General features: G+C 36.8%; 1 protein-coding gene and 1 long non-coding RNA gene across 2 annotated transcripts in view; one reads left to right on the top strand and one right to left on the bottom strand.

Moving 5' to 3' along the window:
- Positions 1-24209, bottom strand: part of LOC109095779 (low-density lipoprotein receptor-related protein 1B-like) — a 281776-nt gene that overhangs the window by 178147 nt on the left and 79420 nt on the right. Inside the window, exon 2 of the mRNA XM_042764066.1 lies at positions 20085-20207. Within this exon, the coding sequence (XP_042620000.1) occupies positions 20085-20207 (123 nt within the window). The remainder of the gene's footprint in view (positions 1-20084; positions 20208-24209) is intronic.
- LOC122146150 lies at positions 7915-13206 on the top strand. The gene is made up of 3 exons (XR_006160851.1): positions 7915-7996; positions 9008-9153; positions 12890-13206. It is a non-coding gene; the product is annotated as an uncharacterized LOC122146150 (long non-coding RNA).

The raw sequence follows: 24209 nt of genomic DNA, 5'->3' as shown, positions 1-24209 counted from the left end.
GAAAACACCTTAGTATAAATGTCATTCATATAAATAATGCATAGCTGCTTTGGAGAAACAGAGCCAAAAAAACAACTTCTCTGCAAACAATTATTTGCAAAGGACGTATTTTATTATTTTTGAGTCTGCCAGTCCATTACTCTAGGAATAAATGTACTGTACTCATGAACAGAATAACCCTTGGCTTGGTCCCAACTCAATAAAAATCACAGGAGAACGCAGTTTCACAGGGTAAAGAGATCCAAAGACACACTAGACAGCATCCACGTTGAGGAAACCATTCTATGTTATTAATAATTGTAAAGATTCACATCCTGTCCTTCCGAGAAAATAGGCTACTGTTTGTGCTTTCCAGCATGCTGTTATGTCGACTTGTCTTCAAGGGATGTTGGTCACCTAAACCACTGAATGAATGATGAAATTCGTGTTCTTTGGTGACTGTCACTGAATACAATATGACTGTTATCCAAATGAACTCCCTAGCATTTCCTGCTATATAAAGATGTTGTTTGTACTTTAAAATGTCCATACAATGAAAGTCAGTGGGGTCCAATGTTGTCTAGACCCCAACATTCTTCAAATCATTTGTGTTCCACAGAAAAAAAATATTTCAATGATGAAATTGGCTGATTTTTTCAAAAAGAAATGTTCTATAACTCAAATGACAATTTACAATGTGATTATATTGCTAAGGTTTTCATACATGCATTATGTATATACCGACTAGTGCACTATATACTGTATTCAATTGTAGAAAAATGTATGAGTAAACGTTACATATAACTACCTACAAAGATTAATGAGACTAGACTGGCTTATGGTGACAAAGGCAGCTTGATTAACACACAAAACTAGAGATCTATCTGAAATGCACATAAAGTAGCTCTGGCAACAGTTTGTGAGAAATATTCTAGTCATAAAATATGATTGGCTGAAACATATCTAGAATGATCGTATAATACGACAAGACTTAGTTTCTATGCAATCCCATTTGTTTAACTGAGGATCCCTGTTTAAAACGGCCAAATAACATACAGACACAAAATTATTCACAAAGACGAGGTGTTAGTTTCATCATTATTGCAGAAGGTGAAGGTCCCTATGCTATTGTGCCTCAGAGTAGACAATTTCCCTACTGAATGAAAACCATCTGTTTGCTCTCCTGCCTCTAAGCTTAACGTATACCAACAGAGTTCTCTTCGACAACAGCAGGGGACTAATGTAGGCTTTAGTAGTTTGATGTCATCCAGAGGTATCGTGACAGCGAAGCTGTCAAGGTGTTGAAATATGCTCTTTTCACAGGGCTGCTGGTGACAAGCTAGTGATTTTGTCCCTAACAAAAGAAGCGGAGGAGTGAAAGAGAGAAGACAGCAGTGAAACTCAAAGATATGTCAAGAATAGAAAAAAAGAATCTCTAACTATGGAGGCACAATATCTGCCAAGAAACACTGTGCATTCCAAAATATAGTATGACACAATATTTACAAATTCAATGTAACCAGACCTGATGAAGTATTAATACTAGTATTGTTTAACATCTAGTATCATTTATTTTAATGAATGAATGAATAAATTTTAAATAAATTATTTTAATAAAAATAAGCTTAGTAAAGTATGTGATGCTGTTTACACATGCATTACAGTAAAATAATAGAAATTATTTTACTTCCTATAGGATGATGTCATTCAAAGCTTTTTTAAGTTATAGTTAATAATAATGGGATGGAAAGTCAAACTAAAAATTAATTGCCAAAATAAATAACAGTCCCAAGAAAATGTTTTGCTTAAAATATTGTAATTAGAGAGACAGGAAATAAATCTTAATTACTTGCTCAGTTGTTCAATAAATAATCAATCAATCATTCAAATAAAGACAGGTTCGGTTAATTGCGGCATTATGGTGAAGGACAACTAGCTAATAATATCTATATATTTAATTAACTATTTATTTATTTATTTACTTATATTTAAAAAATATATAATAATAATAATAATAATTGTATATAATAATAATAATAATATATATATATATATATATATATAATATATATATATAGTATATATATATATATATATATATATATATATATATATATATATATATATATATTGTGATATATATTAGGGCTGTCAAATGATTAATCACGATTAATCACATCCAAAATAAAAGTTTTGTTTACATAATATATGTGTGTATACTGTGTATATTTATTATGTATATATAAATACACACACATGCATGTATATATTTAAGAAGAATATGTTATGTATATATATTAAATATATTTATATATAATATAAAATATAAGAATATAAATATATAAATGTATATACATGTAAATATTTTCTAAATATATAATTTATGTGTGTGAATTTATATATACATAATAAATATACCCTGTACACATACATATATTATGTAAACAAAACTTTTATTTTTGGATGTGATTAATCGTGATTAATCATTTGACAGCCCTATATATATATATATATATATATATATATATATATATATATATATATATACCTAACTCTGCAAGCTTCACACACATACAGTGTAGAAAGCTTTGCCTTTGTTTGGTCTGTCTGTTTGTTTGCTGCCACCAAGCAGATGGCATCATCCACAGGAAGTGAATCAGCTTGGCTCTCACAGCACACAGGCTCCCACTAAATTAAAAGGATCATCTCCAAAGCTCCCTGCTTACATACCAAACCCCCTGGATGTCTGGAGTTATGATATATATGCTATACACACTCAAACTCACTTATTTAATATATTTTGATGGCCACAATAAGGTAAAGAAAACACATTTTACTCTTTAATCACATTTAATCTGATTAAGTACTTGCCAATTCATCTATACTTAAGCCCTAGTAAGGAATACACCACTTCCTCAATGTGGGCAATTTGTCATGATTTTAAAGGCACAGACTCGGTTTTTAAAATTGGTAGGGATATTTTAAAATCAGCCAAACTATACAGATGCATACATGCATATAAACAGAAAATTTACCATTTGAGGTCTATATACAGTACAGTGCCCTCCACTAATATTGTCAATATTTCATAATGTGAGTTTCCCCCCACTTTCAGTTGTTTTACTTCCATTAGAAATTTGGGACTTTTTTGAATGAAAGATCAAAAAGATAAACAATGCAGATTTATTTTCACAGCCGCTTTGTTCATATTTATCAAGGGTGCTGATATTATTTGAGGGCACTGTATGTGGGTTGCAACTGTAGCTAACAGAGAGAATGAAATGAGAAAGCACCATTTAAAAACCTATGTTTCTAATAAGCTGCTTTGATTTGGCTCTCATCTTAATGTTGTGAGACAATACAGAAATCATAAGAAAAAAATGACAGCAGCTTGTGCTCTGAACTTAGCATTCTGCTCATTTACAGATGACAAATTTGCCTCAAATAATTGCATAACACTCTCTCCTAAAACCATAGCCCATCACACAGAAAAAAAGGGGTAAAAAGCTGTAAATGGGATGATAACCTATGGTACAAAAGCTAAAATGTGCATCACTGTACCATATTTACCCCTAAATGGTACCTTAATGGTACATATTAGCACTCTAAATGTACATAATAGTACATAAAGTGTACATAAATAATACATATTATTACCTTTTGAAAGAGTACCACCCCAGTTTTGTACCAGCTTTTTTTTTTCTGAGAGTGCAGTGTTTGTTAGAAAGAATATAGATCTATGAATCCATATTTCAATACAAAGCTACCCAGTGTATTTTCTCTTCCAAAATGTACAATACTGTACATGTCCTCGTGAAACACAGAGCTCAAAAGATGTTAATCAAGTTAAATGTCACCTGATGATCTCATAAGTGTGCCCTGCACAGTCTAGCATTTTGCTAGCATTTCATTCTGTGCTCAGAGGCGGCCATTGAGGTAAATATTGCATAATGCAGAATGCCTGTCCCTCAGCTCAATAACAAGATGCTATGCTACATTACCTCTCAAACCTCCTTTCTGCAGGTGTCAGTTCTCTGGGGGAATAGGCACATTTACTCTCCATTTATTTCAGTATGAGAGGGGCCATAGGAAACTGCCCTTAGAGTGCTCATGAAATCCATACACTTTTCTATGCATCTTAGATGGAAAATCACAGCCAAGCTATTTTTGCAAGACCACCCCTTAATTCTAAGCAACCCAAGTCCAATGCTGTTATACTTTGAGGTATGCTCTTTTGTTTTGAGGTCAACTATTTTTAAGCCATGAATCCTCAGTGGACAGAAAGATGGAGAAGATGGATCCTGTTAAATATTGGACAAAACTGAACATTGCAGTTTAACAAAAGCATAAAATAACTGCATATTGTACAATATTCATTTATGTAAAAAAAAAAATTATGACACTTATAATCACCATTAACATACATGTGACATTTAGCTGCTCGTGAGTGGAACTCCATCCTAACTTACATTACAAAGTTTGATACTTGTTCCTATTTTAAGTTTCACTTAAAGAAGTGGTTAATAGAGAGTCAACACTGTCAACATTAATTTTACTTGTCTTTTCTGCCCTTCCAGTTTGAGAATTTTATACTATGTACATGAGGCTGTTTGGTTTAGCACTGATTGAATGATTAAATCTAAACTACTGTTACTTGTCTGTATGCTTAAATATTATCTTTGCCTGTATATCAATATTATTGATACATTGCTTGTCATTTTGCCTGACAGTCAGTTTGTGTGTGTATGAATGTGCTGGTTGTTGGTTCTATGTATAGCGTAATTTTAAAGCGGATGTTGAATTATTATTATTATTAGTGGTGCTTGCCGAAGGCAAAGCAACACTATTACTATCTCACATACTTATTATTATTCTTCTTATAGATTCCGTACAAATTTCGGCGCGTAACTAGTCCCGCAGTTTTTGTCACAGACCCGCAAAAGAGGTGTCAAATGGTGCGGCCTATTCGGGAATGGAGTGATATGACTTTATAAGCGATCGGGCGTACGATGTTCGCACACCTGGCAAAATATCGCCCGAAAAATCGCATAGACAATGCATTGCGGCCAACTTTGACGAATCGTAGCTCCGAGAGAGAATATCGCAGAAACATGTGAATCACCACATTTGGAGAGGCTATCAGGCTGTGTGAGAACATACCCCACAGTGGGGTATAAGTTGTACCCCTGGGGCGCAAGAGCCCCCCAAATTTCCCCAATAGACATACTATGGTGAGGGATCGCCCATGAAACAGTGTTTTTCCTACTATGGTACTTTACATAGGAGTTTTGCATTGAACATAACTCTGGAACACAATGTCATAGAGACATGGGGGTGGGCTCATTTTACTCAGCCAACCAATCAGTCTATCAGGATCATTGTGAAGCAGTCAAGCCACGCCCTAGCAACCATTTAGGGCCCCTTAGTAACAAGCTCCATAGACTTCCATTGAAAAAGATCAAATTAATATCTTTGGATAGGAGTGTCATAGAAACATGAGGGTGGGCTCGTTTGACTCGGGGCAACAAACGACCAATCAGGAATCACCTTCAAGACTTCATAGCCACACCCTAGCAACCATTTAGAGCACCCTAGCAACCCAAAGCATAGAGGGATATCTTCAAATCTGAATGTCATAAAGCCATAAGGATTGGTTTCTATCATTCATACTGGCAACCAGCCTTTGGAGTATCTACATTGGCAGCTGTCAGGCCACTCCCTAGCAACCAAACAGAGTACCCTAGCAACCATTTTTCAAGACCTATACCTCTGCATCAGAACATCGTACAGACATGGGGGTTGGTTTACATTGGCAATCGTCCTTTGGAGTATCATCACTGGCAGCTGTCAGGCCACTCCCTAGCAACCAAACAGAATACCCTAGCAACCATTTTTCAAGATCTATACCTCTGCATCAGAACATCGTACAGACATGGGGGTTGGTTTATATTGGCAAGCAGCCTTTGAGTATCATCATTGACAGATGCCAAGCCACTCCCTAGCAACCGAACAGAGTACCCTAGCAACCATCCTGCAAGACATATATCTCTGAATCAGAACATCGTAGAAACAAGGCGTTTGGCTTTTTTTACTCATGCTAGCAAACTGGAATTCCAACATGCTAGTCATGCTAGCAGTGAATAGCTACATGCTAATATTGATTAGCTAAGTGCTCAAATTGGCTAACAACATGCTAAGAACTCTATATAAACTACATAGTGACCATCTGTGACAACTACCAACCACCTAGTAACAGCATAGCAACTACCCAGGTTACCATAGCAACCACCTAGCAACCACCCAGAGCACCCTAGCAACCACCTAGCAACACCTTAGCAACCACCCAAAGTACCTTAGCAACTGCCTAGCAACTACCCAAGTTACCATAGCAACCGCCTAGCAACCATCCAGAGCACCCTAGCAACCGCCTAGCAACACCTTAGCAACCACCCAAAGTACCTTAGCAACTACCTAGCAACCGCCTAGCAACCACCCAGGTTACCATAGCAACTGCCTAGCAACCACCCAAAAGACCCTAGCAACTGCCTAGCAACACCTTAGCAACCACCCCAAATACCTTAGCAACTGCCTAGCAACCACCCAGGTTACCATAGCAACCGCCTAACAACCATCCAGAACACCCTAGCAACCGCTTAGCAACACCCCAAGTACCTTAGCAACTGCCTAGCAACCACCTAGCAACCACCCAGAACACCCTAGCAACCGCATAGCAACACCTTAGCAACCACCACAAACACCTTAGCAACTGCCTAGCCACAACCCCAGGTTACCATAGCAACCGCCTAGCAACCACCCAGAACACCCTAGCAACCGGCTAATAACACCTTAGCAACCACCCAAGTACCTTAGCAACTGCCCAGCAACCGCCTAGCAACCACCCAGAACACCCTAGAAACCGCTTAGCAACCACCCCAAGTACCTTAGCAACTGCCTAGCAACCGACTAGCAACCACCCAGAACACCCTAGCAACCGCTTAGCAACACCTTAGCAACCACCCCAAGTACATTAGCAACCATCCTTGGTACCCTAGCAACGGCCCTAGCAACCTTCCTGGGGACCCTAGCAACCACCCGAAATAACCTAGCAACCACCTTGGGTACCCTAGCAACCGCTCTAACAACCGCCTAAAAACACCTTAGCAACCGAGCGCCGAGTTTTGCCACTGCAAGCACCACTCACATTTTCTTCAGGAAATGTACATTCTAGTTATTATTATTATTTATTTATTTATTTATTTATTTTTAGATATAGCATACATTGTATTTTGGAGCATGTATATATTATGTAGAGATTATTTATTTTATATTTTTAGGGTGACAATTTTACCATCAGTCCAAGGACTGCAGATGCAAAATAGTCTTCTGGCTAATTCTGGCACATTGTACATTCATGTATTATTGATGTGCACTTTCCCTATCAAAAAAAAACTTGAAAGCTGAATTTTAACTTCTTTAAATGTAAACGTCAATGTGTGTATACTGCATATATATATATATATATATATATATATATATATACAACAGTTCGTTCTGGTTCTCAAATCTGATTGGTTCAGAGCCGTGAGATATTGTACTGGTATCACCACCTTGTGCTTCTGGCCTAATCACAGCCATGCTGATATATACAGTATACAATCATCTGACATTTCATACAGTTGATTGATTACAAATGATGCAGGCCAACAACTGATGGAGCCTACACTGTAAAAAATCCAACTCGCAAATTGTTAACTCAGTTTAAAATTATAAGTTAGGTGGACACATTTTTGAGCACAGTGTTGAGTTTACTTATAAAAATTATTTAACTGCATGTTTACTACTGTTTTGTGCAATGAAAATAAACAATTAAGTTGGGAAAACGTAATATTTTTGATTTCTTCAGTCGAGTGCTTCACTTACTATCATTGCGCATGCGCAGTCTGTTTCCGCGGCATTTTGCACGGGGTTTCCCCTCATCAACTGCATTTGAGAAGGGGCTCGATGTTCTCTTGTTCAGGTAAGTTTTCTTTTAGTTTTATTATCGAAAATAATCTAAATAAATTACACAAATGCTTACCGTAAAATGTAACGTTGTGTTTTGGAAAGACTATTCTAAGGAATGTAATGATTTAGCGATCTTCTAGTTTACTTCACGTGCTTCATTTGAAGGCCATGTTCAGTTCGCTTTGTAAAATTTGAATTAAAACACAAATAAAATACACGAATTTATTGTGTAAGTTATAGTTATTACAGTAAACTGTATTTAAATGGAGTGTGTGTTGTGGATGGAGTTAATAGAGTCGTCCAGTAAGGTTATTTTTATGTAATCAAAGAAGCATACGAAAGCCATACTGAACACATTCATATGCCTAATGCGAATTACAAATGCTAAATTGAGAATTAATCTTTCTTTGGATGCTTGATTTGCGTTAGAGGAAGGCTTTTAAGACTAAGCAGAATCCTCTGCCTGGTCAGTCCTCGTTTTTATTTCTGCAAATCGGTTTTGGCAAACGTTAATGCAAAAAACGTGATTATTGTTCGTCAAGCCACGCCACAAAACAGAGCACTAACGTTAAGTTACTTGGAAAAAAAATCTGAGTGAATAACGTTACACGATTGACAAAAAAAGTCGTCACTATTGTAGTACTGATAAATAGAGGGAAAAACAGCATTTACATTTAAGTTATAGGGTATTCTTAACCTTGTTAACCGTGTGGTTGTTTATGATCTTAGACATAGAACATAACGTGCTTCACATAACATCTGGTCTAAAACACCGAATATATATAATCATGTTGAATTATCAGCAAATGTCTAATATTTCAGGAGCTTAGTTTTTTTTTTAGCATACCTCTTCTTAGCACTATTTAATTGGTTAAATGTAATTTGGCATTGTTCTTTTGCATTGAATGTGATTTATCTAATATTCTCCTTTTTGTAATACTTATGTTGTGTTTTAAACAATTCATGTCAATTTAGTTAGAATGTAACACTGCATGTCAAACTGATTTTGTTTTTCTTTTCTTAGGTTTGGAATGCAGTGTAAGCTTTGCAAATTTTCCCACAGTAGCAGAGAGGTCCTCTTGAAACACTACAGGCTTCGGCACTATCAAGGGCGATCCTGGCAGCATCCTTGCTTGTATACTGACTGCGTCTGCACTTTTAAAACTGTAGGTGCGTTAAAAAACACATTTGACAAGATCACACAAACACACTGCTGCACTTAATGACCACTTTAATTTTTCATGTGAGTTATGTGATTTCAAAGATGTTTGTCAGCCATCCCAGTTTTTAAACCATATCAGAAATCATTTGAGGAGGCATGACACAGTCAGTTGTCCTTTTAAAGATTGTGAGCTGACAACTAATGTCCTTTCAACTTTTAGTAGCCACATATCTCGGAAGCATAAATCTCAAGGTTTTGAAGATTTTAGCTCTTCTGTTACATTGCGAACTGATCGTTTGGAAAGCAATGAAGAGACAGGGTCGGAAGAGTCAACAGATCCTATGCAGAATCTGCAGTCAAATGTTAGTGATGTCACTGTTCCTGCAGTTCCTTCTGAACATGAAACAAACGTGTATTTAGAGCCTGTAGAGTATAGAAGTCTGGAGCACAAACTTGCATCATTGATCCTTTACATGCAGACAATTTTGCATGTTTCAAAAAGTGCAATTCAGGAGATATTAAGTTGGATGTGTGATATTGTTTCCTTGTCTAGGTATACAGCAAAACAATCGATCAGGGATATTTTAAGAAAGTATGAAAGTCACATTGATGAGTCATTGGCAGAAGAGCTTGCTGAATTGTTATCAGCAGAAGTGCTCAAAACAAATCCTGTTTTTACAGCCACTGCAAAGAAGGGTACTCTCTCAACAGAATACAGATGGAATGCTTATTTTAAAGAGCATTTTCAAGTAATTGATCCTGTGGAGTACCGATTTGATAGACTACACCAAAATAGCTTTGTGTATGTCCCGGTGTTGAAAGTTCTTGAAGTGTTGCTGAACAGAGCAGATGTCTTGGAAAAAGCTGTTTTTGTTGAGGAGGATTTACCAGGACAGTACACATCAACTCGTAGTGGGAAGTATTACAAAGAAAACCAACTTTTAGGGGTACAAAGTGATTGCATTTCAATGTCGATGTACACTGATGAATTTGAGGTTTGCAATCCCCTGGGGACTTCAAAAAAGATTCACAAAATCACAGCAGTTTATTGGGTGCTTCTGAATTTGCCTGCCAAATTCCGTTCTACACTTTCCTCAATACAACTTGCTATGCTTGGAAAAAGCAGTGATATAAAACAGTTTGGCTATGACAAATTTTTTGATCCACTGTTAAAGGACATGAAAGACCTGGAGCAGAAAGGTGTGTTTGTTGAAGCACTGAATGCACATCTCAGAGGAACGGTGTATTGTGTATGTGCTGACAATCTTGGGGCTCACAGTCTTGGTGGCTTTCAAGAAAGCTTTCAGGCTGAAAACCTGTGTAGATTTTGCCAAGTCAGCAAAGATGACATACAGACACAATATGCTAGTTGTTTTCAGCTTCGAACCGTTGAACAGCACAACTCCATTACAAATGAACTGAGAGACCACCATGAGCTTCAGAGCAGACTGGGTGTAAAAAAAGAATGTGTTCTCAGTAAGCACCTTTCTTTCTTTCACCCAATAACTGGGTTCCCTCCAGATGTCCTCCATGACACTTTGGAAGGAATTGTTCCATCTGAGTTATCAGTGTGCTTAAAAGAACTCATCACAAAGAAATATTTTACTCTTGATACTCTGAACAAATGTATCAAGTCCTTTCCTTACAAGGACTCAGACAGAGTAAACAGACCCCAAGTAATTTCCCGGTCCAGTTTCTCAAAGAAAACCATAGGTGGGAATGGGCATGAGAATTGGGCATTACTACGCTTATTACCATTATTGATTGGTAATCTTGTACCCAATTCTGAGCCTGCTTGGGAAATTTTGATGGACTTGAGGGCGATAGTGGTGTTGGTTATGTCAGTCAAGTTCTCAGAAGCAATGCTATGCTTTTTAGAACGAAAAATTGTAGAACACAGACAACTACTCCAAGACACATTCCCAAACCTGAAATTGCGCCCGAAACACCACTACGTGGAGCATTATCCACACCTGATTCGCTGTTCTGGGCCATTAGTCGAGCTTTGGACATTCAGATTCGAGGCAAAGCACAGCTATTTCAAAGGTGTTGTGCGTGATGTCCACAATTTTAAAAACATTCCACTCACCTTGGCAACTAAGCATCAGCTTATGATGGCCCATTATCTCAATGGTCCAAGTCTCTTTTCGTCACCTTTGTCTGTGCAGAAGGTAAAAACTGTAAGAACATGTACATTGGAAGAACTGCAGAAGACTGCAGTTCGTAAAAAATACCCGCACAAAGAGGTTTTGTCACTTGCGTCTGATGTGCATTTGCATGGAATTCACTTCAGTGAAGGCATGATTTTGTCCTCAGGTCAATGCAGTGGCTTGCCTGATTTTTTCAGAATACTTAGTGTACTTGCCAATGCTAACAAGGTGGCCTTTCTTTGCAAAAGGCTTTCATCATGGTACATTGAGCACTACAGGTGTTATGAGTTTTTCTGAAACAAGTGCAATTGAAATCCTTGAGCCAGATGATCTTAATGATCCTCATCCTCTCACGTCGTATACAGTTCAGGGAAGGAACATGATTGCGCTAAAGAGATTCCTTCTCCATTAATTGTTCTTCACAGTCACACAATTTACATTAAAAGTGGGTCATTGTATTCTGATTTGAACTTTAACGTAACAAAGTATGTCACAGGTTGATGGAACTGTTCCCCAAAATGTAAATTACATTTTAGACCTGTATGACTTCCTAATGCAGAAGACAAAAGTGGTTGTTTTAAAGGGGTAAGTTCACTCAGAAATGAAAATTCTGTCAATAATTTCACACCCCTCTTGTCAGTCCAAACCTGTAAGACCTTTGTTCGTCTTCGGTACATAAATTAAGATATTTTTAATTAAATCCGAGAGCTCTCTGACCCTCCATAGACAGCAAGGGTCCAACCACGTTTAAGGTCTAGGAATGTACCAAGAACATCATCAAAATATTCCATGTGACATCAGTGGTTCAACCATAATTTTATGAAGCTATGAGAACACTTTTTGTTGGTACTCTCCAAAATGCCACTAGGGTGACGTTGAGGAGAAGAATTGTTGAATAAAGGTATTTTTTTTTTGTTTTTTGCAAACACAAATAATACTCGTAGCTTTATAAAATTACAGGTGAACCGCTGATGTCACATGGACAATTTTGTCAATGTTCTTGGTACCTTTCTGGACCTTGAATATGGTAGGACCCTTTGCTGTCTATGTAGGGTTAGAGAGCTCTCGGATTTAATCAAAAAATATCTTAATTTTTGTTTCTGAAGGCGAACAAAGGTCTTAGGGGTTTGAAACAACATAAGGGTGAGTAAATAATGATAGAATTTTCATTTTTGGTAAACTATTCCTTCAGTGAATTTGACAGTCTGCTTTTTTTTTTATTCTCAATAGTGCCATATATCTAACTTTAAAGATTAAAAAAGACCCGGAAATCTCAAAAGTACTTCATTTTACTTGTGCATTTTACTTGTGCATTATATCCCAAGTTTTATAATGTTTTTGGAACCTTTCAGCAAGTCAGTATACACTGCTGTTGTGTTGAAAAGACAGATATTCGTTCTAAAAAATTATTTTTTTTTCTTCTGCATTAGAAAGTAACACAGATTTAGAATTATGTGACTTGGCAAGGCTTAGCAAATTATGAGTTTTTATTTTGGAACTACCCCCTTAAGTAATTTTACATGTTACCACATATTAAGCTTTGCCATATACTTAATGTACTTGATTTATTTTTAATCAGAATTTTGTTTTACAGAATATGCGGCTCCGTGTTGTGTTGGCCCCTGATAATATTAGGAGGCTGGATATTTTGGAAAATCTCACTTCGGTTGAACACTTGAAAACAATTCTTCAAGAAAGGCTTGAAATCAAGGATGATTTTCTGATTCAGTTTGAGGATCCTGAGTTCGGAAATGAACTCTGTAACTTGACCAATATAACAGAGCTTCCACCAGAAAGAGCAGTGCTGAAGATACTCCAGAAAGTACCTGAAGACTCAGAACCAGAGACCTCGATTTCCTCTTTAGACACTGCCAGTGTGTCCTCTCCATCTGATAGCTCAAACCAGAGTTTTCCCCTTTGTGTCTGTGAGACAGCATGGAAATTCTCAGTGGCCATCTCCTTTCCCGATTCCCAAGTTCTCTTATGATGTTGAGTTGCGGCTTGAGAAAGGGAATGGGAATTTTAAAGAAGATGGAACACTGCTCACTGTACCAAGAGAATTGAAAATGGACATCCTGGACAGCATAGCTCAGGCAATTTTTTTCATTCAAAGCTTACCCAAACAATCAAGAGTTGGAGTCTGTGTCTGCTGCACTGATTGAAAAGTATCCATGTCTAAAGGACCCAGGCTCAGGAACAGGTTATCACAGCTGGACTATGAGCATCAAATATAAGATTGGAAACTACCGTCAGAAACTCCGAACAGCAGGTTGCTCTGAAGTCACTGTGAACCAAAAAAGAGTGAACAATGACTCTAGATGTTTAAAGAAAGCAAAGAGATGTGAGATAAACTTCCTCCCGGACAACCCAGTAGGGCAGACAGATTATTCCTTACAAAAGGAAAAAGATGCACTACAAGAGGAAATGAAGAAGAAACATTTCAGCATGGCAGTTGTTGACTCCAAAATGGATCTGACGTTCTCTCTGAGAAGGAAGGAGATAGTTGATGAAGAACCTCTTGTGGCTGATGTCCTAAAACAATGGCCAGCATTGTTTTTGGAAGATCAGGTGAGTTTATGTATTCGAGATGATTTATTTATTTAAAGATTAATTAACTTGTGTAGTCTTAATTCTTACTGTTCACTCTGTGTGTGTGTGTGTGTGTGTGTGTGTGTGTGTGTGTGTGTGTGTGTGTTAAGGTCTGTGCTGAGTTTTACAGAATTACACAAACCAACCTGAAGAGTACCTTTTTGTCTTCTTTGGATGAATACACATCAAAGATGATTATGTTGTACCGATCACGTGGTGGAGCCTATGGAGATGAAATGAAGACCCTCCTAGACCAACTTGATCAAGTAATAATTTAGCAAATTAAGTAATTCTTTTGTCAAATCATGTAAACATTGTAAAATTTGTAACCTGTGAGTGAGCATAATAGTTGCCCTTGAACACTCCACTTTTTTGGAAATGGGCTCATTCTCCAACTCCCCCAGAGTTAAAAAGTTGAGTTTTACTGTTTTTTTTTAATCCATTCAGCTGATCTCCAGGTCTGGTGATAGCACTTTTAGCATAGCTTAGCATAGATCATTGAATCTGATTTGACCAGTAGCATCGTGTTCAAAAATGACCCAAGAGTTTGATATTTTCCCTATTTAAAACTTGACTCTTCTGTACTTACATCGTGTACTAAGACCAGCGGAAAATGAAAAGTTACGATTTTCTAGGCCGATATGGCTAAGAACTATACTCTCTTTCCAGCGTAATAATCAAGGAACTGTGCTGCCCTACCATTGGCCAGCAGGCGCAGTGATATCACGCAGCGCCTGAAAACAGCCAGATCCTCTTGCTTGCACAGGGAGTGTGTGTTGCACGCTGTGGACTATTTCCACAGGCGCTGCATGATATTAGTGCACCTGGTGCGGCCATGTTACGGCAGCACAGTTCCTTGATTATTATGCCGGAATGAGAGTATAGTTCCTAGCCATATCAACTTTTCATTTTCCGCCGGTCTTAGTACACAATATAACTACAGAAGATTGAAGTTTTAAATAGGGAAAATATCGAAACTCTTTGGTCATTTTTGAACACGATGCTACTGGTCTAATCGGATTCAATGATCTATGCTAAGCTATACTAAAAGGGCTATCCCCAGTCCTGGAGATCGGCTGAATGGATTCAGAAATGGTAAAACTCAATTTATTAACTCTGGGGGAGCTGGAGAATGAGCCTATTTCCAAAAAAAGTGGAGTGTTCCTTTAAAGGTAAGCCCTAAGCTTTTGGTTGAATATAACATGCATATAACTTTTTTCTGTGTCATTCAGGCTTCTGATGTGCTTGCTCAAAGAAAAGCTACAGCTCTCAAAGGTCTACCTTTGTTTATGAGGGAAAAAAGTCTAGAAACTTCCTGGAGTCATGCCTGGTAAGCGTGTTATCAGTCTGTTGTCAACGTATACACTCATACCTGAGGTATGACCAGATGCTGTAAAGAGAAAACAGTTTTGTCTGGTGTCCGAAACTAATCTGCTAACTGTTCTCTGAAAGAGTAGAATGGAGGAGACAAAGTGTTGGCAAAAATGTATTTATTGAATAATCCAAGTTGAATCATTCTCAGTGATGAGTCTAACAGCACAAATTAAAAAAGTGTTATATCAAAGCAAACACAATGGAAAATGACCAAACAATATAAAAAACTCTTTGTGGTCCAGCAGAATTTAATCAATTTAAAAATGTGTTTTGATACTGTCTTTGTTGTTTTTTTGTTTTTTTTTGATGCAGGACACAGACCCAGAAAACACTCGCACAAAAGGGATGAAGATGGGTATCTTAACTGTCATTGAAGATGACGTTGCCACCATCCATTCAAACCCAAATGTAAGGTGCCTGTCTGTAGTTCTAGAGGAGCAAGTTGTGTTGTATAATGTTCAAGACCTCCCTACAGCTGTTGCTCTCCTATTTGGCTTGATTTACGCTCTCAACATTAGCTATCCTAAAGAACTAAAATACACTTTTGAAACCATTCAGAAAGTGTTTATCGGCCTTGACCCCCAGTGCTCTGCAAGAGTCCAGTCCTTCAAAAACAAATTGTTAAAGTTTAAGTAGCTGCAGTTCATATGGCTAATCAAAAGTGCAAGTACTGATTTGTTCCTGTTAGTTCAGTAGCTGTATAACAGTTTAACATATGCCAAAGACAGTTTTGAGTTTTTAATGTAAGGTTTTATGACTAAGTTGTGTTTTAACAGTTGTAATACTTGATACCTCAAGCACATGTTGAAACTCTGAAGTCGTTTATTGCTGCTGCATTTTAAGATTGTTATTCTGGCTCTTGTTTGAGAACAATTTTGTTTAGCACTTTAAGAGCATTTGTGTTGTTTTACTCCAGCACTTTAAAGGCATTTCAAGATTGCCTCTCTTTTGCCTTTTATTTTTATTTAATTTAATTTTATTTTATTTTGATGACTGGATTAGAACTATATCCAAGTCCAAGTGTTTGCATTTCATGCTGACAGAAAATGTGTTGCTTGGCAGAATTGTCAAATAAATATTTTTCTGTAAAAATTAGTCTTTATTTGTGTTTACAGTATGGTTTTGAAATCTCTGTGTTTGATTTTTAAAGTGAAGGCCATACAGGAATCTGTGGAAGAAGTTTGAATGCAAGATTTAAAACTGTAAATTAAAAGAAGAAAATTAAGTTGAACCAACTTAAAACATTAAGGTAATTTGCTGCAAAGCTTTTTTGAGTTTAGTGAACTTCCAGTCTGTAGTTCTCCCTATTCATTTCTTAAAGTTCACTCAACCCCCTTTTTAAACTTTAAACAAACTCAGGATGACTAGTTAGATGTACTTACTGAGGAAGGTATACCTAACTTAAACTAGCAGTTTCAATCAACTTTCCACAATGATTTGGCAAAACTTTAATCATGGAAGTTGAGTAAACTCAAAATTGCTTTGCAGCAAATTACCTTAATTTTTTAAGTTAACTCAACTTTTTATTTTTTACAGTGTAGGGAACGTAGTTATTATGTCCCTAAAATTCAACAAATGGGGCAAAAGTGCCCCTGTTTGAGTTTTTGTCTCATATCAGAATCAGAAATATATATATAGATATATAGCCTAGTTCAGCAATATCGCACGAGCAGTAAGTGCAATATCACATGAGTGCACATGTGATACTGATCTTATACAATAGTTCAATGAATAAGAAGTTAATATTGTGTTATTTTAGACACAATGTTGTCTGTTTTGCTCAATTTTGCCAACGAAAATATAACGATTTGTATCGTAAAAAGCACTATACAAATATACTTGAATTGAAATAAAGAAAGAAAGTATATATATATATATATTGGCATGTTCTTGTGTCCTGAGTGAATAACAGAGCCTCTTTTAAGTGTAACCCAGATACTATAACGTATATTTGATCAAAGAAGGGTTTAAGGGCCAGTGATGTACAATTAACTTGACAGATGTCTAAAGAAAACATGCCTGTCATCTCTTCAAAAACAAGAACATCATGTGCTCGCCTTGTGGCTCACCGCCTGCATCGCCTTCTGAGTGTTGCGAGTTAATGCTTTGCCCAGAACAAAAATGAGAACAAAACAAAAATCAATCTCTCTCACCCTCTCTGTTCAATTCAAACTTCAAGGGAGGAAGAAAAAAAGAAAAAGAGTCGAGCAATTTGTCACTGAAGCATGTCTTTGTATTTCCTGATAAAGAACATTACATTCAAGACAAAAAGCAGGAACATATGGAACAGAGTGAAGAGCACTGAAATGACCTATTTTGTTTCATTTAAACCATAAGAAGCCATTCCTCATTGAGCTTTCAATGTTCCTACAGTTCTCTTTAATGATACAGAGATTATCTTGGCTGTATGGTCATTCTACTCATAACTCATGTCAAAACACTCAGGTCATACTCCACTGACCAATATAGGAAATAGCATGATGTGCTTGGAAAGCTCCGAGACTGTCATCACAATACGTTTTTCTTCATTACAGGAAAGTGGGCTGTCTCCCAGCTCCCCTGATAACCCTAGATGTTGGGCTGGTCCCATAGGGAAGCTGGATGGGCAGCCTATTCAGGTTCTCGCTGGCCATGTGGCACTGAAAATGTGCAGCTGGCCTTCCCTGGAGGCCCTGATAATGCAGTGATTACATTTCTCTGTGGTGGCAGAACTTGGTCACACCAACGCTAGGGAAACGAACAGTCCAGAATATTGAAAAAGAAAAACAATAACTATAAGATGAAAACCAATGACTAAATATCAGGTAACAGCTAGGCTCAGAAATTAAAAACACTCCAGGTGAATCTTATTATAAATCTAAGAGGATTAAGAGTTGAACATAATAACATGAAGCAAGTGTAGACAGCTTCTGCAGTATCACTTCATCATTAGATTTAGTTACATGAGAACAAGTAGACAGTCGTTTAAGGTGTTCTCAAGCAAGTCTTACTTGAGGAATATTATAAGCGACATAGTATAATATAAACAGTCCCACTGTGAGTGATACATTAGGTAGAGATGTATTTGGCAATTACAATAGTGTTCTTCAACTTTGAAGCAATAGCATGCTTCAAAATTTCAATTACTTTGAAGATTGGTATGAGTATTAACCAGTGAATAAGAATGCCAGTTCAGTGTCTCAGATCGATGACTTTAAATGACTGTAGTCCTTTCTATGAAGAGTCAAAATTAATGAAGTGAAAATTAAAAAAGGTGAGGATAAATTAAAGCAGAGGACAGAGTGGGGTAAGCTGTGCCACTTTTTACTTAAGTTAACCACTAGGCAAGGGGAAAGAAGATAGAGGTGAAATTAATGCATCTAAATATGTTTAAGGATCCCTGCTGTTAACTCAAATTAGAACAAAGTGTCCTGAATGCGAGACAATAGAAACAGTATTTAATGCTAATTACCAAAAAAAAAAAAGAGAGATAAATAAAATATCCAATTTCACTATCCAGTTTTAGAGTCTTAACCCACTGCAAATTATGAGATATTCATAAAGTTAATATTTTTCACAGGGGGAAAAAAGATTCTTGACAAAAGAAGTATACAAAAGATCCATTATTAGACTGAAGAAACTTATATTTTCTTATGTCACATTCCAATCACCAAGGCTGCAGGGAAATATGAAATGTGTCCTAGTAGTTGTCCAGGCTTTGTGTGGCTGAGGTAGCTTTTTCAGTGCATAAATCAATGTGGGAACCAAACTCTTGATTTTCTTTGAAAGGTGGGTTTTTCTTTGCCAGCACTCCCTCAGATTTTTGGGAAAAAAAAACAAATTGGCCACTACTTTAACAAGACCAATGTATTTCCACAGTATTTCCTGCATTTAGATGCAAAGCTTATTATCACCATCAGCTGAGTCACTGGCACTGCTTACCCTGAAGCAGATGGCACACTTTACCCCACGACTACCATTTTGGGAAAATATTTTATTTAATAATTTATGGATAATCTTTAGCCAAATCTTTTTTTTTTTTTTTTTGCATGGTTTAACATTGGCAAAAATATACATTTTAGACCTGGATCATTTTGATTTGACATAAAATAATTTGTAAAAAATGTACACTGACTTTTTATGTGCATCTTTTCAGTCCTATGTCTAAATACATAGATAATGTACATTACATGATAAAAATTGTGCACAGCTTCCTAGATTAAAGGGGCAGCACATTCACTGATTTTACTCCACTATAGTAAGTAACACAGTAACCTCAGGGTGCTCAATATGCACAAACGCATGAATAAATTTACCCATGCCAGTGGAGTGCTGTTAGCACACTCATCTGATAGTAGTCTGTGTTGGCTTACAAACACATTAAATTCCACTGCACATTTTGTTGTGAAAAGCTGTTTGAAATGCATTTCTTGTCGATACATAATCATAATCTATGGTAATGAGATTCTCAAAATTCCCATGATAAATATGCCTGGAATCCATTCTAAGGCATTATAAACAAAACAGAGTGAACATGAATTATCTAAATGATAATAGAATACCAGTGGTGAGAATAGTTGACCCACTGTGCTTGGAATCTGTAATAAATGAAATTTGTCTAGAAATGTCCTGCATCTACATGAACCAGTTGGGCACATAGTTTTAGCATAAACTGATCGACCTTTTCATGAATACAATTCCCCACATTTTGCATGTAAAGTGCAATCTGGAATTAAACAAAGTGAGGAACAAGCATGTGCAGGTTGATGCAGATTTTTTTGGTGCATGGAGATATGGGAATGTAGAGATGTTTTGTGACATTGTGGGTTGGTGTAATGGTTACTTACATTTGTCCAGAATCTCATCAGAACCATCTGGACAGTCTGGTTCCCCATCACAAAGCCAGCTCTCGGACACACAGGTCAGCTGGTCACCGCATAGAAACTCTCCAACGTCACAGAAAATGGGCTCTAATGAGAGAGGGGGTGGAGACAGAGATGGAGTATGGAATGAGGCGCAATACAGTCATTAAATGTCTAAATTACATGATTGTCTAATCAATATAATGATTAGTAAGTACATGTGAAATGCATGAACTCACAATGAGTCATTATAGTGACATGAATGTGATGAAAATTAATTTTTACTGTACAGCCAGGCAGGAATAATCAGTATTAAAGGCAAATTCAGTTTCGGAAACATCATAAGATAATTTTTCCAATCTCTTTTGTTAGTACAACAGCCTTGCAGTGACATCCAACAATATTTACTAGAAAAAAAAATTAGATTATTTGACTATCAAGCAGCTGTGAGAATCCTTCAGGGTTTTAAGAACTGGGCCACACATTTCACTTCTAAATTCCTGATTTCCCAAGCTACATGATTTATGAACATATCAAAATGATTATGATCCAAAATGTTGGGGCAGGAATGCAAGTGATAATTCTATGCACCACTGCTCTCTGTCCTTGCTATGCCCCACCACCACCTCCACATTACTACACACACACACACACACACACACACAATCCCCGCCAAGCAAATTCACTATCAAGGGACAGAATTATAAATGTCAAACGGTTTCATCTTGCTCTCGGTCTCTCTCTCTCTGTCTCTCTCAGTCTCTCTATCTCTTTCAAGCTGCAGGCCTCAAAATTAGGCCAACACCTACTGTATATAAACAGCGTTTCTCACTACACCTCTTTGGGTAATGCTTTGATCGTGGTCCATTTTGGAACTTGTATATAGAATAATTCCCTATTCCACATACTACAACTGAAGCTCACTGCTACAGTACATGCCAAGGAACACTCCCTTGTTACAGTTCTGGTCACACTTAATCTATAATCTATATTGCAATGCTTTTCTTTTAAAGAAACTGACAAATGTTTTCATAAAGTAAATGCATTTACTCACCTTCATTTCATTTCAAACCTGCATGACATTCAGATTCTTTGAAAAATGGCAGTGTTGTTTATGTCCAAACAGTGAATATCAAATGGGTCTAATCTTGTTTGGACCACAACGTTCTTCAAAATATCTGTGTTCCACAGACAAAATAAAGTCAAACAAGTCTGAATAAATATAATTATTATTATATCTCACTTACAAATAAGAACTGAACAAAGTACTTGTACTATTGAACATGGCATGTGTGGTTTTAAACTGGTGTTTTGTTAGGTTAAATACATATAGACTCACATCTTCAGATGCTGCAACATGGGAATTCAGGACAAGACAACTGATTTCACATGTTCACCCTACATAATTTGAAAATCCGAAAAATGTTTTTGCACATCTTCCAATGAAAGGCACGATGCATTTCTCTCTAGCATGACTGAAGATTAGTTCTATGGGAAAGGATGGATCTGGCAAATTGTTCGAGACCTGGGCTCTTCTACAACTGATTCACTTTCTTTAGAGCCACAGTGGGTCTGAAACTCGGCTGGTAATCTGGCATGATTCAATTCAATGGCAGCTGCACATCAGTCAAAAAGCAATTACAGGGAATATGATGATGGCTGCCCTCTGTCCTTCATTCTTACTAACAAAAACAACAGCAATTATGTTGCTCTGAATGAATAGTGATGGTTATTTGATTGTTGTAGTGGCTTTAAAAAGACGTGTCAATATTTTCGGATGAGTGGTTATTGAAACGGATTTGAAGCCAGACTTTTTACCTAGTGTGACTGGCCTCATACTTTGCAGGAAAATGTTGACTGACAGTTTAAAAAAAAAAAAAAAGTTAACCTGATTCAAATTCAACTGGAAGAAAAATTGCCAAGGAGAGGAAAGGTTTGGTTAAGTCTCCCAATAAAAGATCTCCTGAGTCTCCCAAGATTTTTATCTTTTCAGTTGACTTGGTTTGCATTTAAAAACATTTCTTTTACCTGAGGATAGTTTCTTTTGCAGCAGCAGAAGCCATAAAAGAGACAACTTCAGAACCCAGGAGCAGCATCTGTTCACTGATGTGTACCTGCTTTCATGTCGGGATGCCCTTTAAAGCATAGCCCAATTTGAATTATTGGAATGACCAGTGATGCCACTTTACCTTCCCTCTTACCTCAAGAGGCCTTCACTTCTTGACTCGAGTGTTTGATGCTTTCACAGCTCTCTGTTTCAATAGATTCTCCACAGACAGTTCAAAATGCACAGAAAGAAAAACTGCACAAAACACTTCAAGCCTGTCAAGGAATAAATCTTGCATTATTTGTTTTCTGAGGTAAAAACTGAATTTACATCTGAAAGGAGGGAATGCTACACTGAACCGCTAAATGTTGTGGTCATTCAGAGATCATTTCAAACAGACACAAGGAAGGAAGATAAAAATAACAACTGAGCAAAATAGCCCCAACTGTTTGGTGAGGTAGTGGTAACCCATTACCATAACAGTAGGAAATGTTCAGTGGAGCTTGGACTGGCATGCTATTATGAGCTTCATTTCTGACACAAGCTGCCACCTCGATGAGCAGAGAACTTTGGCTCATTAAAGCTTCTGAGCCTTTGTGAATCCGTCAGTTCTGATACGCAAAACTGTGACAGGGAGCCGGTGAATAGAAGTGATGGTGTTCAGAATTCCGGATGGAAGCTCTGCCAATCTTGTTTGATCAATCTGTCAAGGAGAATAGTTGTTTGATGCTAGGCGCCTAAGCCACAGAGTAAACTCAATTAATCTCCAAGATGTTGTTCAATGCAAATATTCAAGCACAACCCATTCAAGCATCTTCACAAACCATACAGCTAAAAAACATTTTAGGCCATAATACATTTGAAATATATGCTACATGTGTTACAAAATGCACTGCTTAAAGATTTTCAAATTGAAAATATATTTTTTTTTGAACCTTCAAATGACAAAATATATTGCTTTTAATATATTTTTTATATATTTTAATTAATTGTATATTTTGTATTGTATTTTGTATCCCTTTCCATGCCATGCCAAATTGTATATATATATATATATATATATATATATATATATATATATAATATATATATATATATATATATACACACATACAGTTGTGGTCTAAATTTTACATTCACTTTGCAGTATCTGCCAAATTAATAGTTTAACCAAAATAAGAGGGATCAAACAAAATGCATGTCATTTTTTATTTAGTACTGACCTGAAAGATATTTAATATAAAAGACGTTTACATATAGTCCACAAGAGGAAATAATAGCTGACCCCGTTCAAAAGTTTACATGCGTTTGATTCTTAAAGGGATACTCCATCCCAAAATGAAAATTTTGTCATTATTCACTTATCGTTCCAAACCCGTAAAAGCTTTGTTCATCTTCGGAACACAATTTAAGATATTTTGGATGAAAACAGGGAGGCTTGAGACTGTCCCATAGACTGCCAAATAAATAACAGTGTCAAGATCCAGGAAAGTAGGAAAAGCATCATCAGAATAGTCCATCTGCCATCAGTGATTCAACCGTAATGTTATGAAGTGATGAGAATACTTTTTGTACACGAAAAAAAAAACATAATGACTTTATTCAACAATTCCTCTCTTCTGTGTCTCTCCAAATCAGCATAGCACCATTTTGGCAATTCCGAGCTGTACGCAGATGCCGTACGCTCTTTTGTATCAGCCGCGCCACAATGATACGTTTTTTACGTGTATTTAAGCAAACAATGCATCGGCGCAGCGCGGCTGACACAGAAGAGCATACACAGCTCAGAATTGCCAAAATGGCACTAAGCTGAAAATGCATTTTGCAGATACTGCAAGTGTATGTAAAATTTTGACCACAACTGTATCTAGATCTATCTAATACATAGGCCTATTTTTTTTCAGCATAGAAAAACAAAGCTGTAAGAGAAAGACAAAGAGAACAAAACAACTGCTTGAATTTACTTATCTACAGTACAATTTTGAGCTCCATTAATGAGCCTGAATCAATGATGCTCCAGTATAACCCTCAAAAATGAATCACCTTGCATTTAATTTAAGCCC

This window comes from Cyprinus carpio, chromosome A9, assembly GCF_018340385.1.
Source record: "Cyprinus carpio isolate SPL01 chromosome A9, ASM1834038v1, whole genome shotgun sequence".
Taxonomy (NCBI): Eukaryota; Metazoa; Chordata; class Actinopteri; order Cypriniformes; family Cyprinidae; genus Cyprinus; species Cyprinus carpio.
Note: the sequence above shows the minus strand (reverse complement) of the source record. Positions and strands in the feature narration are given on the sequence as shown.